Raw genomic sequence first — 15,355 nt, 5'->3', positions numbered from 1 at the left:
GTTTCCAACCACAACTTCTCAGTGTAGTATATATATCTCCAAGTGGAGATAAACAGTGCCAGCAAACCCAGCCCCTAAACAGAGTGTGAACCATGTGCAACATGTGACAATGACTGGGTACCCTTGCACCGTGAAACATAAGGGCTATGCCTTTTCTCCTTCTGTTAGCACAATATATCCCTTGCCTTTTGGTGAATATTCTACCCCTCCTGAGTAGCAGGACTTACTCATGCCTATCTCATAATAGCGTGATGATTGAAGATTCCTCAGAGCAGAGTCTGCAGAAGAAAGGATCTGGGCTGTTTGGCAGGAGGCATTGAGACATTTATTTATTTATTTATTTATTTATTCATATATTTATATCCTGCCCTTCTCCCCACAAGGGGGACTCAGCGCAGCCTCACATGAGCATCAGAGGATGCTAACAGCACAAATACCATAAAAATTTGGCAGGAGGCAGTGAAACATTTCATGAGATGTGATAGATATGAGGACATGCAAGCTCATATCATGATCTTAAAAACCAAAATGTAGATGAAACAAGGCAAGAGATGTGTAGAATGAAACCATGAAACTATTCCATAGCTCACTTGACAGGCAGCAGGGACTAGGAACGTCTCTCACCACCAGAGAACCACCGACAGTGATCATAGAATACTACAGCCATGGGGTTATCCAGGAATACACAAATGAAGCACTCCTGAAAGACACCCACACAACCTCTGTTTGGAAACCTCCCAAAAAGGAGAGGCCCCTAAACTCAAAGGTGGTTTATTCCATTCTTGCATGTCATTTCCAGTAAAGAAGTTCTTCCTAATCTTTAGGCAGAATCTCTAATAAATTCTCAAGACTCTGCGTTTAGAAAACAAAAACACTCAAGAGCTAAGACTGATGTTTGTTATGTAGACACATATTAAGTAATGTTTCAGGGGGTCAGACTGGATGGCCCATGAGGTCTCTTCCAACTCTATGATTCTATCAAAAGGGTTCCTGATTCTACACCAAAATAATATATACCCACAAGTACAACAATATGCATTGGGAAATGGTCAATAAAATATAAACTTATATTGAATTAAATACAATAAGTACAGAATTTACAATTGTTGATGCTCCATACATCAAAATGAATATATAACTAAACAATGTGTGCTCTATATATAGTTTTGTCGCTTGCGAAATCAATCAGTTGAACCGAAGAGCATGTAGAACACATGACCAGTTTTGACTCAGTCTTCCTCAAGTGAATTTATCTGAGAATATTATAATAAATTAATAGGAGCGTATAACAAATCCACATAAATACAGTCATGAATCTGGTATAAGCACTCACTGATGTACACTCTCATGAAAGCACTTTACATTCCTCTCTCAAGTTTGTATTCTTAGATCCTTTTCTAATGGTGGGTTCTAAACAAATGGAACAAACAGTGCCTATAACCCCATCAAAAGTCAGAGGACCAAGAGTTGAAACCGGTCGTGTATTCTACATGCTCTACAGTTCAACTGATTGATTATACAAGTGACAAAACTATACATAGAGCACGCATTGTTTAGTTATATATTCATTTTGATGTATGGAGCATCAACAATTGTAAATTCTGTACTCATCTATATATATAAAAATGCTTTGTGCGTAATGAGTACCTTAAAAGCAAAAGAACCAATGAACGAAATCACACCAAATTTGGCAACAAATCGTCTCAACACAAGGAGTGACCATTACTCAAAAAAATATGATTTTGTCATTTGGGAGTTGTAGTTGCTGGGATTTATAGTTCACCTATAGTCAAAGAGCATTCTGAACTTCACCAACAATGGAATTGAACCAAACTTGGCACACAGGACTCCCCTGAACAACAGAAAACACTACAAGGGTTTGGTGGGCATTGACCTTGAGTTTTGGAGTTGTAGTTCACCTACATCTAGAGAGCACTATGGACTCAAACAATGATAGATCTGGCCAAACTTGCCAGGAATACTCAATATGCCCAAAGGTGAACACAGATGGAGTTTGGGGAAAATAGACCTTGACATTTGGGAGTTGTAGTTACTAGGATGTATAGTTCACTTACAATCAAAGAGCATTCTGAACCCCTCCAATGATGGAATTGGGCCAAACATCCCACACAGAAGCCCCATGACCAACAGAAAATACGGTGTTTTCTGGTGGCCTTTGGTGACCCTCCTGACAACCCCTGGTGACCCCCCCCCCAGGGTTGAGAAATGCTGCCTTAAGACCATCCAGTCCAACTCCCTTCACCAGGGCAAGAAAACATAATCAAAGCCCTCCTGACAAAGGGCCATCCAGCCATTCACACACATATATATGTATACGACAGATGCAGTATCAAAGATTTGAAAGGGACCCCTAAAGAAGGACAACTATATGTTGCATGTTCCAGAGTAGGCAAACCAGACGATCTCCACATCAACACTGGCAAAGAAACAGCAAGAAATACTGTTTACCCACAAACAGAAAGACATTACATATATTAGAAGCCAACACTTCCTCATTACTTTATTTTCCAGATCACCAGACTGAGCCACAGCAACGCGTGGCAGGGGACTGCTAGTTCAATATAAGTTTGTATTTTATACCAGTTTATTGACCATTAACTTGTGGGCATATATTATTTTGGTGTTATGTAGCCCCCCCCCCCCCCAACACTGAGAAGGCTTCAGACTGTATTGCTTTTTGTTTAACATTTTAAATGTTGAATTGTTTTTATAATTGTTTTAACTGTATTTTGATATTTGTTATGGCATCGAATCGCTATCGAGTGTGAACCATCTTGAGTTGCCTCTGGAGTTCCTCTAAGAATCATCAGCCCTTTCCAGTACAATTCTGACCTGGGGTTTTTTCCCATTGCCTTCCTTCAGCTATTTCACTCTTCTCATGAGACTGTTTTATTCTCTGGTGTTATTTCACAATAACAGCCTGTTTTAAGGATCACAATCTTCCTATCAGTGTGCGTATTCTCATATCTCCCACATCTCTGCCATTGCTTAGGAATTCTATCAGTGAGCCCACTTGCTTCCTGTCCACCGGCCAGATGATAACTGAGCATTTCCTTTACAAAAACATTTCTGAAGAAAGATTGGTACCTCCAAACTTAGGACGGGCATGGCAGTGGCATCACAGGGAGGAGGGGGGTCTCTGGGCCAGATGACATTTCCAAACATTCTTCGAAAGTAGCCTCAGATAGAGCATGTTTCAGTAATCCAAATGTCATTGCAGTTGGAAGATGAGCTGGAGACTTGTACCTCTAAAGGTTAGACAATCGTGAGGCATATTCTACTTCAGTGTAGTATGATGGGTAGAGATTTGGACTCATTGAGGGAAAAACAAGTCTCACGCTCTTGTCACATCCCGCCTAGACTACTGCAACGCTCTCTACATGGGGCTGCCCTTGAAGACGGCCCGGAAGCTTCAATTAGTCCAACGTGCGGCAGCCATGATTCTAACAGGAGCGGAGCGCAGGGAGCACACAACCCCCCTGTTGCGCCACCTCCACTGGCTGCCGATTTGCTACCGGGCTCAATTCAAGGTGTTGGCATTGGTCTATAAAGCCCTAAACGGTTCCGGCCCAAGATACCTAGCCGACCGCATCTCGGCCTATGAACCCACCAGGACTTTGAGATCTTCCGGGGAGGCCCTGCTCTTGATCCCGCCGACTTCCCAAGCACGGTTGGTGGGGACGAGAGATAGGGCCTTCTCGGTGGTTGCGCCTCAGCTGTGGAACGCCCTCCCTACAGACATTAGGATGGCATCATCTCTCATGGCATTCCGAAGAAAGTTGAAGACCTGGATGTTTGTGCAGGTGTTTGAGTAATCTAGTGCAATCTGGTAATTGAACATAGGAATGGAATAATGGACGACGAACCTGGACTTTGCTTGGATGATGAAACGATTGGGTACGGCTGTTTTTGTGATAATTGTGCATTGTAATTGCTTATTGGTTATTAGTGGATAATGTATTAAGTTAATTGTTATATGTTGTATGGAACCACTGCTGTTTCTACTGTTTTTACTGTTTGTGAACCGCTGTGAGTCGCCTTTGGGCTTGAGATACAGCGGTATATAAGCAAAGTAAATAAATACATAAATAAATATTCTGCTCCTTTCCAATCCCATTGTGAATAACATTGTGTCCAATCCTGGGCCCCACAATTCAGGAAGGACATTGGGAAGTTGGAAGGTATCCAGAGAAGGGTGACCCAAATGGAAGAAGATGAGGGGGAAAAGCCCAATGAGGAGAGGCTGAAGGAGTTGGGTATGTTTAGCCTGAAGCAAAAGAGGCTGAAAGGAGACATAAGATAGCCATGTCTAAATATTTAAAGAGGTGTCAGATTGAGCATGGGACAAGCTGGCTTTCTACTGCCTCAGAGACTAAGACAAAAAGGAGGAATGGATTCAAACTGCAGGAAATGAGATTCCACCAGAACATTAGGAAGAAGTTCCTGATTGTAAGATGAACTGTTCAGCAATGGAACTCTCTGCCTCCGAGTCTGGTGGAAGCTTCTTCTTTGGAGGCTTTTAAACAGAGGGTGGATGGCCATCTGTCAGGGGTACTTTGTGCTTATCCTGCATGGCAGGGGGTTGGACTAGTTAGCCATGCAGTCTCTTCCAGATGTATGATTCCATGATTCTATACATGGACCATATAATACAGATTCAAACTGCATTACATAGCATTGTACTGCTGATATGTAGACCTCAGGCCCACAAAGTGAATGTTTACCAGTTGCAGCAAGCAATCTACGAAGCATTGCCAATTGTAGCAAACCGTTGCTCTCCTGGGTGAACTGGATATTAAGATACAATTGCTTCATCCTGACTAGAGGTGAGTCCTCCAAAGCTGGCCTCCCACGTTGAGCTGAACCTGAAAATTGGAGACCTAGGTCTAGGCCAGCGTTTCTCAACCTGGGGGTCGGGACCCCTGAGGGGGTCACGAAGGGGGTGTCAGAGGGGTCCCCAAAGTCCATCAGAAAACACAGTATTTTCTGTTGGTCATGGGGGTTCTGTGTGGGAAGTTTGGCCCAATTCTATCCTTGGTGAAGTTCAGAATGCTCTTTGATTATAAGTGAACTATAAATCCCAGCAACTACAACTCCCAAATGTCAAGGTCTATTTTCCTCAAACTCCACCAGTGTTCACATTTGGGCATATTGAGTATTCATGCCCAGTTAGGTCCAGATCCATAATTGTTTGAGTCCACAGTGCTCTCGGGATGTAGGTGAACTACAACTCCAAAACTCAAGGTCAATGCCCACCAAAACACTTTCAGTATTTTTTCTTGGTTATTGGGGTTCCGTGTGGGAAATTTGGGCCAATTCTATCATTGCTGAAGTTCAGAATACTCTTTGATTGCAGGTTAACTACAAATCCCAGCAACTACAACACCCAAATGACAAAATCAATCTCCTCCAACCCCACCAGTATTCAAATTTGGGTGTATGGGGCATTCGTGCCTAATTTGGTCCAGTGAATGAAAATACATTCTGCATATCAGATATTTACATTACAATTATAGTTATGAAGTAGCAACGAAAATAATTTTAAGGTTGGGGGTCATCACAACATAAGGAACTGTATTATGGGGTCATGGCATTAGGAAAGTTGAGAACCACTGGTCTAGGCCTTGACATCTGGCAACGTTACATGGATGTGTTATGAGACAACAATAACAATGCCTTCATAGTAGCACCAAAATGCAATAATTATGTTTAAGAGAGAGAGAGAACATGGCTGAACAAAAGGCTGAGGATAGTACAATGACAAAAAGTGATATTTTGCAAAGGTGTTCTCTGCAGGTTTAGTCATAAGGCAAGTTGCAACTACTTCATCTGTTTGCCAAGATGGACAAGCATCCATCAGAATATAACTAGGACTCTGGAGAGGATCCCATACATTCTTCCCCTAAGGGACCAAACAAAACACTATCCCATTGGTTGTGTTTAGACTACAATAAAGGATGGCTCCTCAATTCAACACTAAAGAGGTCCTCCAGGTTGAATCAATACAGTGCTATAGATGAGGACTTTGGCATCTGGTCAATTCATCTAGTTTGCTTTTTGGCTCCAGATTAAAACGGGATGTGGTCTATAGGGTGACACGTGATGTGTTCTTTCTCAAAGCAAAGAGAACTGATAAAGGATAGGAAGGCAGAGGAGTGTTCCTGAGCAACACTGCATTTCCGAAGCTGCAGCCTCCGCTGAGAGCTCCACTTGCAGAGACATAAAGCTTGGACTGCTGAGCAAAGAGCTGAGTGGCCTTTCAGCATGTGGCTCTCTCTCGGCATCGCCTTCCTTGGTGAGTAGCACAGGTTGAAATGGAGTGGGACCAGTGGTGGTGTAATGACAGGGTGGAAAGAGGAGACATGAGATGCCCAAGGGCTGAGAAAAGTGGTATGCAAATATAGTAAATAATAATAAACAAACAAACATGTATTTCCCCCCTTGCATTCTCAGGAACTTTCTCATGGGACAAACTGAATTGGCTTCTTTTCTTAGTCTTTCTCCTCTTTCTAAGCCTGGATCTACACTGACATATAATGCAGTTTCTGAATCCAAATAACCTGTCTTTACTGGATTGTATGAGCCTTGGCTGCCATATAATCCAGCTCAAAACCGATAACTGGGATTCAGAAACTGGATTATATATTAGTGTAGAAGGGGCCTAAAATGGTGCTTTCTGACTGAAGCCCTGAAGATGATTTTCCTAAGAATACGACTAATAATAAATGACATAGTTAGTCTAATGATAATTCTGACCATTTAGATTAGGGATGTTATCCTTATTCAAAAAGGGTTTATTTTTATATATATAAATAATTTGTATTAAGCTATATTTTCCACAAAAAAGAAGAAAGATTTTTTTATGATGTGATTTAATGTGAAGCATTGGTCTATGGTGCTATATTGATTTCGGACCCCAGCCTGTCCTTCATATATGAATTGTCGCCAGTCTGTCAGTTTGTATAGCAGGTATTGAACATATAGCTTTGAGGTGATGTTAAGTAGGCTGATTGGGCAATAGTTTTGTGGGTTGTTTCTCTCACCTTTCTTATAGATTGGAACTATAATGCTCATTTTTCACCCACATGGCATTCGTCCTGTGCTGTTTATGCTGGTCAAGAGGTTAGCAAGGAAAGGGCTTTGCCATTCAGCATTTTATTGAAGAGTTCTGGAGGAAGAATATCTTCTCCAGGTGCTTTCTTGGGTTTCAAGGATGTACTTAAAGATTTTACTTCTTTGCTAGAGACTGCTTCCCACTCAGATGAAGCAGAGAAGTCGTTGTCTTTGTCCGGCCCTTTGATTTCCAATGTATTTTCTTTGGGGCAAAAAATTCTTAATCCATGTAGATGCAGCAATTGAAGCTTTTGATGTGTATCTTATTCCTTGTGTTCCTCTGGTGACAAGTTCCCAAAATTTATCTTCCTTCTGTTCTGTGAGTGCCTGGTCCAGTTCTTGCCACTTGGATTTTGTGTGTTTGCCTTTCTTATCTTTGAGTAGACTTTTATATTTTGTCCTACATTCGGCTGCGTTCTCCATATTTTTTCCAGATGGATTTTTATGAGATTCTCTTATTTTATTTGCCAAATCTCTTTTGGCTGCCCTGCATTCCGTGTCAAATCAACCATATATTGTGGATTGAAAGTTTTTATATGTAGTTGTTATGCATGGTCTAAGTTTGTTTACAGTTTGTTGGTACATATCTAGAGGGTTTGCTGACTTGTTACAAAGTTGTTGACGTATGCTCATCAAAAAGTTGCTGTGTAATTTCTCTTTGATAGTACTACTTAGACCAATTGACCACTTCTGCCTCCTTATCCCAGCAATTCTCCTGTTAAACTTTTTGTTCTGGCTAATTTTGCCTGTTCAAGAAGTGGACCCAAGGACACTACTAATGAGGAATGGTCGCTTTCTGTGCATTCCAGAATATCATAGGTAACCACCCTATCCTTTAATCAGGTTTGCATAGTGGCCCCCTCCTCTCCCCCAAAATTGAGTCTGTTTTTGCTTTTGATGCTTGTTTATGGGATGACCCCCTCCTCAAGGCTGGAGGGGGGGGGGGGTGAATGCTAATCCTGCCCCCAGGTGTGTGTGAGGCATCATTGCCTCACGGTCTTGTCTTCATTATTATATGTTCTTTGTGGGTTGGAGTTTAAAGAGGTTTTCATAAGCTGTTTTGAAACTTTGAATTTTTTGGACGTACTGTTTTGCTTGTTGAGATCCAGCAACTGCAATTTCGAGCAAACCAATATTTCTGCCATTTTTAAAAGCAATTTTGATTATTATCTATTTTACATGATTAATCAAATTAAAGCACCAGATAGGGAAGACTGAGGTCAAAGGAAAAGCAAGTGGAGTGAATGATAGAAATTTTTTACAGTCCATTAAGTGTCCTTGATTCAAATATATAAAAGGATAGATGGGAGAAGGAAGAAAGGGATGCAAAATAAAAAAAAAGCAGACAAAAAAGCAGAAAAAAGGTATGTTGACTTCCAATCATTTTCATTCTGTTATAGTTTTGATTATTATTTTTTCTTTATTTTTCCTTTCTCCCACTCTCACCTCTGTACCTTTTTCAGTACAAAACTATTTTGTGAGTTCAAATTAACATTTTCATTACTTCTTGTATCAAATATTCTTTAAATAGAGTCCAATCTGTTTCCTTTTTCAGGGCACCTTGGTAGTTCTTCAGATGATGTGTTCAGTTGTCCATGTTCATAATATCAGCAATCTTTAGTAATCATTCTTCTCTTGGCCTTGGCCTTCCATTTTTTGCATACATTTTTCTTCCTGCAGGAGTAAAATAATTAAATAAAATGTCTTTGGTTTGATCCCATTTTATGTCAGTTATTCCAATTAAAAATACTCTGGGTTCAACTGGAGTCTTGTCCTCAATATTTTCTGTGTTATCTCATATATATTCTTCCAATATTTGTTTGCTTTTCTACAAGACCATCACATGTGACAAAATGTGCCTGTCTGTGTTTCTGCCTTTTTCAAAGGAAAACCCAGGGAAGAAATTGTTCTGATGCCATCTCCTTAAGCATTTTTGCCATTCTGTTTCCTCTATGTGTAGTAATGCGCTCAAGTATTGCAGAGTCAGACCACATGGAGATCAGGCTGGCAGAAGGTCCAGATCTCTGCAGTGGAAGGATTGAAGTCTTCCTTTCTGGTCAATGGACATCTGTTTGTGATGACAGTTGGGGCATTGAGGAGGCCATGGTTGTCTGCCGCCAGCTAGGCTGTGGATCTGCAGTCTCTGCCACACATGAAGCACAGTTTGGAAATGGAAGTGTCTTCATTGGTCTCGATGATGTCAGATGTGGAGGGATGGAATCCAGCCTCAGTGAGTGCCCAGCAAGTCCATGGGGAGAACATGACTGCAGCCATGAAGAAACCGCTGGGGTTATATGCTCAGGTGGGTTGATTGACTTCATCAGCTTCACATGCTCCAGATTCCCTCTGGGAGATACATATACATGTGTTCCTTAGTTTCACTTAATCTCTTGAGTCTCTATATCAGGAGCAAGGGAGGGATAAAAATTAAAAAATCTAGCTAGCATGTTCAATGACCAGGAATTCTGGGAGTTGGAGGCCAAAACAGTTGCAGGGCTGCAGGTTGTACAGGTAATAAATTGGTCTTAGACACCAAGAGGACTAAATTGCAAGTATCACATTTTTTACATATCCTGGACCAGTGTGACTCATTGGAAAATATGGCAATATTTGGTAGTAAAGTGCAGAGTAGTGAAGGAAGAGGGAGACTGCACTACAGACGGATTGATTCAATCAAGAAAGCCATGGCTCAGAGTTTACAAGACATACCCAGGGCAGTTGATCACTATGGATCTTAAATTCTTTCAGCAGCAACCACAAAAACAACCACCAGGTCTCCATCTCTATCTTTTTTCCAACTAATTTTTATTAATCATTTACTAGGAAAACGGGATGGGGAGACAAGGGAAGGAAAAATAATTTTTGGGGGATAATAGATAATTATTGGTTAGTAGCATCTTTACAAATGTCTAGTATATTGCAGGGAGAAAACAAAGAGGGCGAAGGTTGTTGAGGAATGCAGGGTTCTTTTACAATGTTGTCATGTTTACAACAAGTCATCTCTATTTCTTTAACCCATAGTACATAATATATTGAGGATTCTAACCATTTTAATTTTAAGTCCATTGGTTGTATCTGTTGTGTTTCAAGCGGAATTCAGTCTAGTCTGACCAAACCACAATAACTTTGTACAATTGCAAAGGGAAAAACAGAAAACTTTACTCTTTTGAGCAGAGTCAAACATAAACTTGCAGTGTTACATCAAATACAAATCTTATGGTGTAAGAAACTTACACAGTCCTTGCAAGCACCGCAAAGCCCAAAAAGCATGGCATCGTCTTGTGTCAAAGGAGTGAGAACCAAAAGCGAAAGCGAAACCAGAAGCGGAGGCCACACCCCACCCAGTGTTGACCAAAATTAATTGCTTAATTGTGTTGGTCTTCATTATACCTTAATTGTATCGTCTTCTGTCTTCCCACTCTGTCTCCTGGTCTTCATATATTATTTTCCAATTCTTCATCAATGGAAATTAAACTGAATTTTCAAGCAGATGATTCCGGCCATGAAAGCCTTCGACAATACATTCAAGCAGATTATTTCACATTTAAACTTTTCTTGAATTATTTATTATTAATGTCTACAAAGACGTTTCTACAATTTTCATTTAGATTGTATTTTTATCATTTCATCATGATCCTGCTGTCTCTCTTTCTGTAGTTACATCAAATATATTTCCCATCTATAACTCTTGGGGTCATCTATAACTCTTGATCCCAGATCTTCATCTTACTCTCTCTCTATATTTTTTTCCAACAAGCAAACTCACTTTTTCTATATTCTGGTTGAGCTTTCATAGACCTATGCCTGGCCTATAGACCTCAAAGCCCTGCATTCTCACAGCTTTGATCGCTGTCTACCTCAAGTAGCCTCAACTGGGCAATCTCTGCACCAAGCCATTAATACCATCATATTTGTTCTGTATCTATTGCTCTAAATGACAGCACCCTTGAAGAAAGAATGCCCACTTCTCCATTCTCCTGGCACACATTACCTTTTCAAAAGGCTAGTGGTGGCCAACAACAAAAATGAGCATGTTTCTACAATGATTGATGGTTTTCAAGCAGGGCCACCCAACCTGGCATGCTCTTCTTCAGTCTTTCCTCAGCAAAGACTGCGGTCGAGGGTTACTCTTTCAAGGGACTCTCCCCTTAAAGGAAACGTGTTCCTGGTGAGGAAGTTTCGCAGATGGGTGCATAGCTGAATTTGGTGGCTACAGTTTTTAGTGTGCAAAGCAAGGCCAGTCAAACTGCATAGACCTCACATACAAATGTACTTTAGCCAAGGAAATAGATGTCTTCCTGGCCATGATATCTTTTAAAGATCACAATCTTCCTATCAGTGTGAAGGTTCTCATATCTTCCACATCTCTGCATTGCTTAGGAACTGTATCAGTGAGCTCACTTGCTTCCTCTTCACAGTCCAGATGATAAGTGATCACTTCTTTCTCAATCTGTTCTGGAGAAATATTCGTACATCCAAACCCTGGAAGGGCATTGCAGTGGTAGAAAAGGGAGGAGGTGGTCTCTGGGCCGGGTGACATTCTCAAACCACCTTCAAAAGCAGCCTCACGTAGAGCTTGTTTCAGTAATCCAAATGGAAGATGAACTAGAGGCACATACTTCTAGATCAGTACACAAATACAAAACATCAATAACACAAAACATAATTAAAATAAGAACACAATTAAAACAAAACATATCAATATAAAACAGGAACATTAAAAACCAATCAAAATCATGCTCAGCAAAGTAGTACAATGGGTGCAACCGGGCTATAGAAGGGCCGGACGTGCCATAGAGTACAAGTAGCATACCAAATATAATATAACATTTAATCATTTCTTGGGGCTCCAGTAGAAACGTTGGCTTCCAAAAGGACTCAGTGGCTGGATAAATTTGGGAACCCTTGGAATAGAGAAAGAAGGAAAAAGGGGATACTGGATTGGCATGAAACAGAGTTTGTGCAAGGATTTTCTTTATCATAAGCATTGTTAGCTTTGTCAAATGAAGCCACCATGCCACAGGAACTATGGCAGATATTTAAAGAAAATAATATTGGCTGAGGGAGAGAAGCCTTTGCCCGAGTCAGCCAGATCATTCACATTTGCTTTTGCTCTTGTCCATTGTTATTCAGGTTTTGAAATGGTAGTGTTGAAGTCGATGGGAACTTTGGGAGGGTCTGCTCCAGGAGGAGAGGTCCCTAGGATCCCACCAAAGAGAGATCGCTACTTTGGCGAGCCAGAGAAGCCTGATTTTCAGCAATTTTATTTAATTTAAGATTTCAAAATAAATCTCACCAAAGCAAAGAAGTGGCACTGAGGTGTTTTTATTAGCGATTCAGCTGAAAAGGATGCAATGTAGCAATCATTCACCTACAGAGCATGTGATTCCAGAGAACAAAGGCATTTTTATAGGAAAAACAGGCTTAGAAGTTTCAAAACTCCCGCTTCCCACCCCCCGCCCGGCTCGATGATGATTGGCTGGCAGGATAACAGCTGGGAGGAGGCTCGGCCACCCTCCCCTCACCAGAGCCAATCACAGAGCTCCTGCGGCATGCAGGAGCCTATCAGAAAGGTCCTGCTGCCTCGGTGCTCTAGTGAATCAAAAGGAAGGAGGCAGGATGGAAAAGAAACAATGCGTTCTTGATAGGATTATAGATTTCCAATGTCCTGGGTCTCTTGAGTCCGGGGGATCGACCTGCTAAAGAAACTAACTTTATTGTTCTGCGATGGGTCTTTGATTAGTAATGATTACTTAATCATTACGGGTTTTCCTGTTACAGTCAGATAAGGCACAAAGGAGAGGCTGGGGTGAATGTTTACTGTGAGGAATGCTGAATAAAAAACAGAGTTGGGGGAAAGAGACTTTCCGAGAGTCGTCTCACCCCCATTGTGATGTGATCAAAAATTTTGCCAAGCGAAACCCCGAATTGATGGCCCGACTCCGAAATCAATAAGGGATTTCCAGTTCTCTTGTCCATGCACAAGTTTCAAGATCAGGGTTCTTTTGTGATTGCTGATTGCCTTTTCAGAGCCAAAGGGCAGCTTCCTTGTTGACTTCCCCCACGGAGAGGGGAAGGGGGCAAAAGGTTCAAGATTGGGTCAGAAATGTGAAGGAAAATACATGGGGAAATATAGGAATCATAAGAAATTCATATCGGCCATCCCCACCCTATCCCACCCACCAGAAATTCTAGAAATACTAGAATTTCATAAGAAATTCTAGGCCTGGGTAACAACGGAAAAAATTGTTTCTAAAATTGATTCTTTTTTGGGTTTTTTTGCGTTTCGATATTTAAAAGAATTCTGAAATTTGTCTTTAAAAAAGTTCGATATTTACGAAATTTCGTAAATGTTAAAAAATTACAAAACATTAACGAAACATTAACGAGACAATAACGAATCGATTCGTTAATGGCGGACGTGACCGCGCAATATGCTAAAAAACCTCCAAATGGGACAGGGGGAACTTCTGAAGCTTCCCTCTCCCTCTGTTGTTGACTGTTGGTGTGATATTATAAATTTTTTTCACTAATTAAACAAAAAACAACTATAAAACTTGCCCCAGACATGCGGAAATAATAACAAAACAACATCAAACCGATAACGAAACGAATACATAACGAAATCGGAAGCATTTACAAAACGAATTGAAAAATTCGTTTCGTTTTTAAGTTGCTCCAGAATGGTTCGTTATCGCTTCGTTATAAAAAAAAATAACGAATTTTTAACGAATTACGAATTAACGAAACCGCCCAGCCCTAAGAAATTCATATCGGCCACCCCCACCCTATCCCACCCACCAGAGAAATTTAATAAAGAAATAATTTATGAAAAACATGAGTCCATAGTTCATTTAAGGGAAATTCATAGGTGCAAAGGATGTCCGTGTGAGTCCAAATCACTTGGTAGAAAGTTCAAAGCCACAAAAAGAGTCTGTTGATTTCCACTGAGCCAAAGGATGGAGTCCTGCAGCACTGAGATCGAAGCTGGTCCTTGGTCCTTGGGAAACTACAACTTTCACGAAGGGCAGAAGCCCCACAGTCCGGCTGTTCCCCAAAAGCCTCATGGGGTAGCTGCACCAAGTCTCCAGGGCAGGGGCTTTGCAAGGACGGAGAAGCAATTAACACAGCAGCAGCACAGCACCAGCGAGGCTTGGATTTTGACAATCAGCTGTTTCCTTAAAATTATATTCTTAAAATAAAAAAGGTTATTCCCCAGGCGCAGAAGCCCGAAATGCAGAAAGCGAGATAGCAGTTTGCCTTAGAATTTAGCAAGGAAAAATATGCCATCAAAATGGAGTCGATCCTCCATCTCGCGGATACGGGGGCCCGAAGGGTTTCCGTATCCGCGGTTTGGAGGAGCGCAGATACGGCCTCCCCGGAATGCCAGGGAGGCATTCCTGGCAGGCCCGCAGTCTCCCGCGGCCTGGAAAAGGTTAGTTTCATGCATTTGGATAGTTTTAGGCAAGAAAAAGACACAAAGTATCAAGTTAGAGAGTTTAAAAGTTACAATTTGATTATCCTTTATTTAGGGATTTGTTACATTGTTGGGGCAGGCAAAGGAGTGAAAGCAGAGTTGACGGCTGCAGAGAGTCCCTGGTTGAGGCTGCTGCTGGGGCACATTTCATCAGTTTTCCCAACTTGACATCCAGGAACTGCGGAACTCCCTGCTGCCGGTCAAACCAGCTTGAAGGCAGGGGTCTGGGCTGCCCTCGATGGCAGTGTTTGTGTATGCCTGCAAGTCACATGTAAATTAATGCCAATCCCATGATTTTCCTAGGGCTTTGTTATGAAAGGAATAGAAAAGGAGAAAAGCCACATACTTTGTCTCTTTACTCTTTCTCTCATACGCTTTACATAGGGCAGCTCTTGGGCTCTGATCCTATGCACCAAACAGAGATCCGACTGGTGGAAGGCCTAAATAATTGTAGTGGAAGAGTAGAATTGTTCCATCATGGTGAATGGGGCATGATTTGTGGAGATGGATGGGGCGTTGAGGAAGCCACAGTGGTATGCCAAGAGATGGGATGTGGAAGTGCCAGGATGGATCAAAGCGGAACATGGAATGGGACTGGAACCGGCCCCATTTGGTTGGATGACATCCATTGCAGAGGGACAGAATCTTCTCTGCATCAGTGCTTGGCAAGTCCTTTGGGGAGATATGACTGTGAGAGTGGGGAAACGGCTTCTGTTGTGTGTTCAGGTAAGTTTATCAACCATG

The 15,355-nt window shown here is 41.5% G+C and overlaps 1 protein-coding gene and 1 long non-coding RNA gene across 2 annotated transcripts in view; both read left to right on the top strand.

Moving 5' to 3' along the window:
- Positions 1 to 4,324, top strand: part of LOC137095984 (deleted in malignant brain tumors 1 protein-like) — a 37,283-nt gene extending 32,959 nt beyond the window's left edge. The window contains exon 6 of the mRNA XM_067463255.1: positions 4,180 to 4,324. Coding sequence (XP_067319356.1) covers positions 4,180 to 4,324 — 145 coding nt within the window. The remainder of the gene's footprint in view (positions 1 to 4,179) is intronic.
- Positions 4,325 to 6,177: 1,853 nt separating this feature from the next.
- Positions 6,178 to 15,331, top strand: LOC132765867 (uncharacterized). Its single transcript, XR_010909379.1, has 3 exons — positions 6,178 to 6,316; positions 9,095 to 9,436; positions 14,996 to 15,331. It is a non-coding gene; the product is annotated as an uncharacterized lncRNA (long non-coding RNA).
- The last annotated feature ends 24 nt before the right edge of the window (positions 15,332 to 15,355 follow it).

This window comes from Anolis sagrei, chromosome 2 (genome assembly GCF_037176765.1).
Source record: "Anolis sagrei isolate rAnoSag1 chromosome 2, rAnoSag1.mat, whole genome shotgun sequence".
In the NCBI taxonomy this organism is placed as follows: domain Eukaryota; kingdom Metazoa; phylum Chordata; class Lepidosauria; order Squamata; family Dactyloidae; genus Anolis; species Anolis sagrei.
Note: the sequence above shows the minus strand (reverse complement) of the source record. Positions and strands in the feature narration are given on the sequence as shown.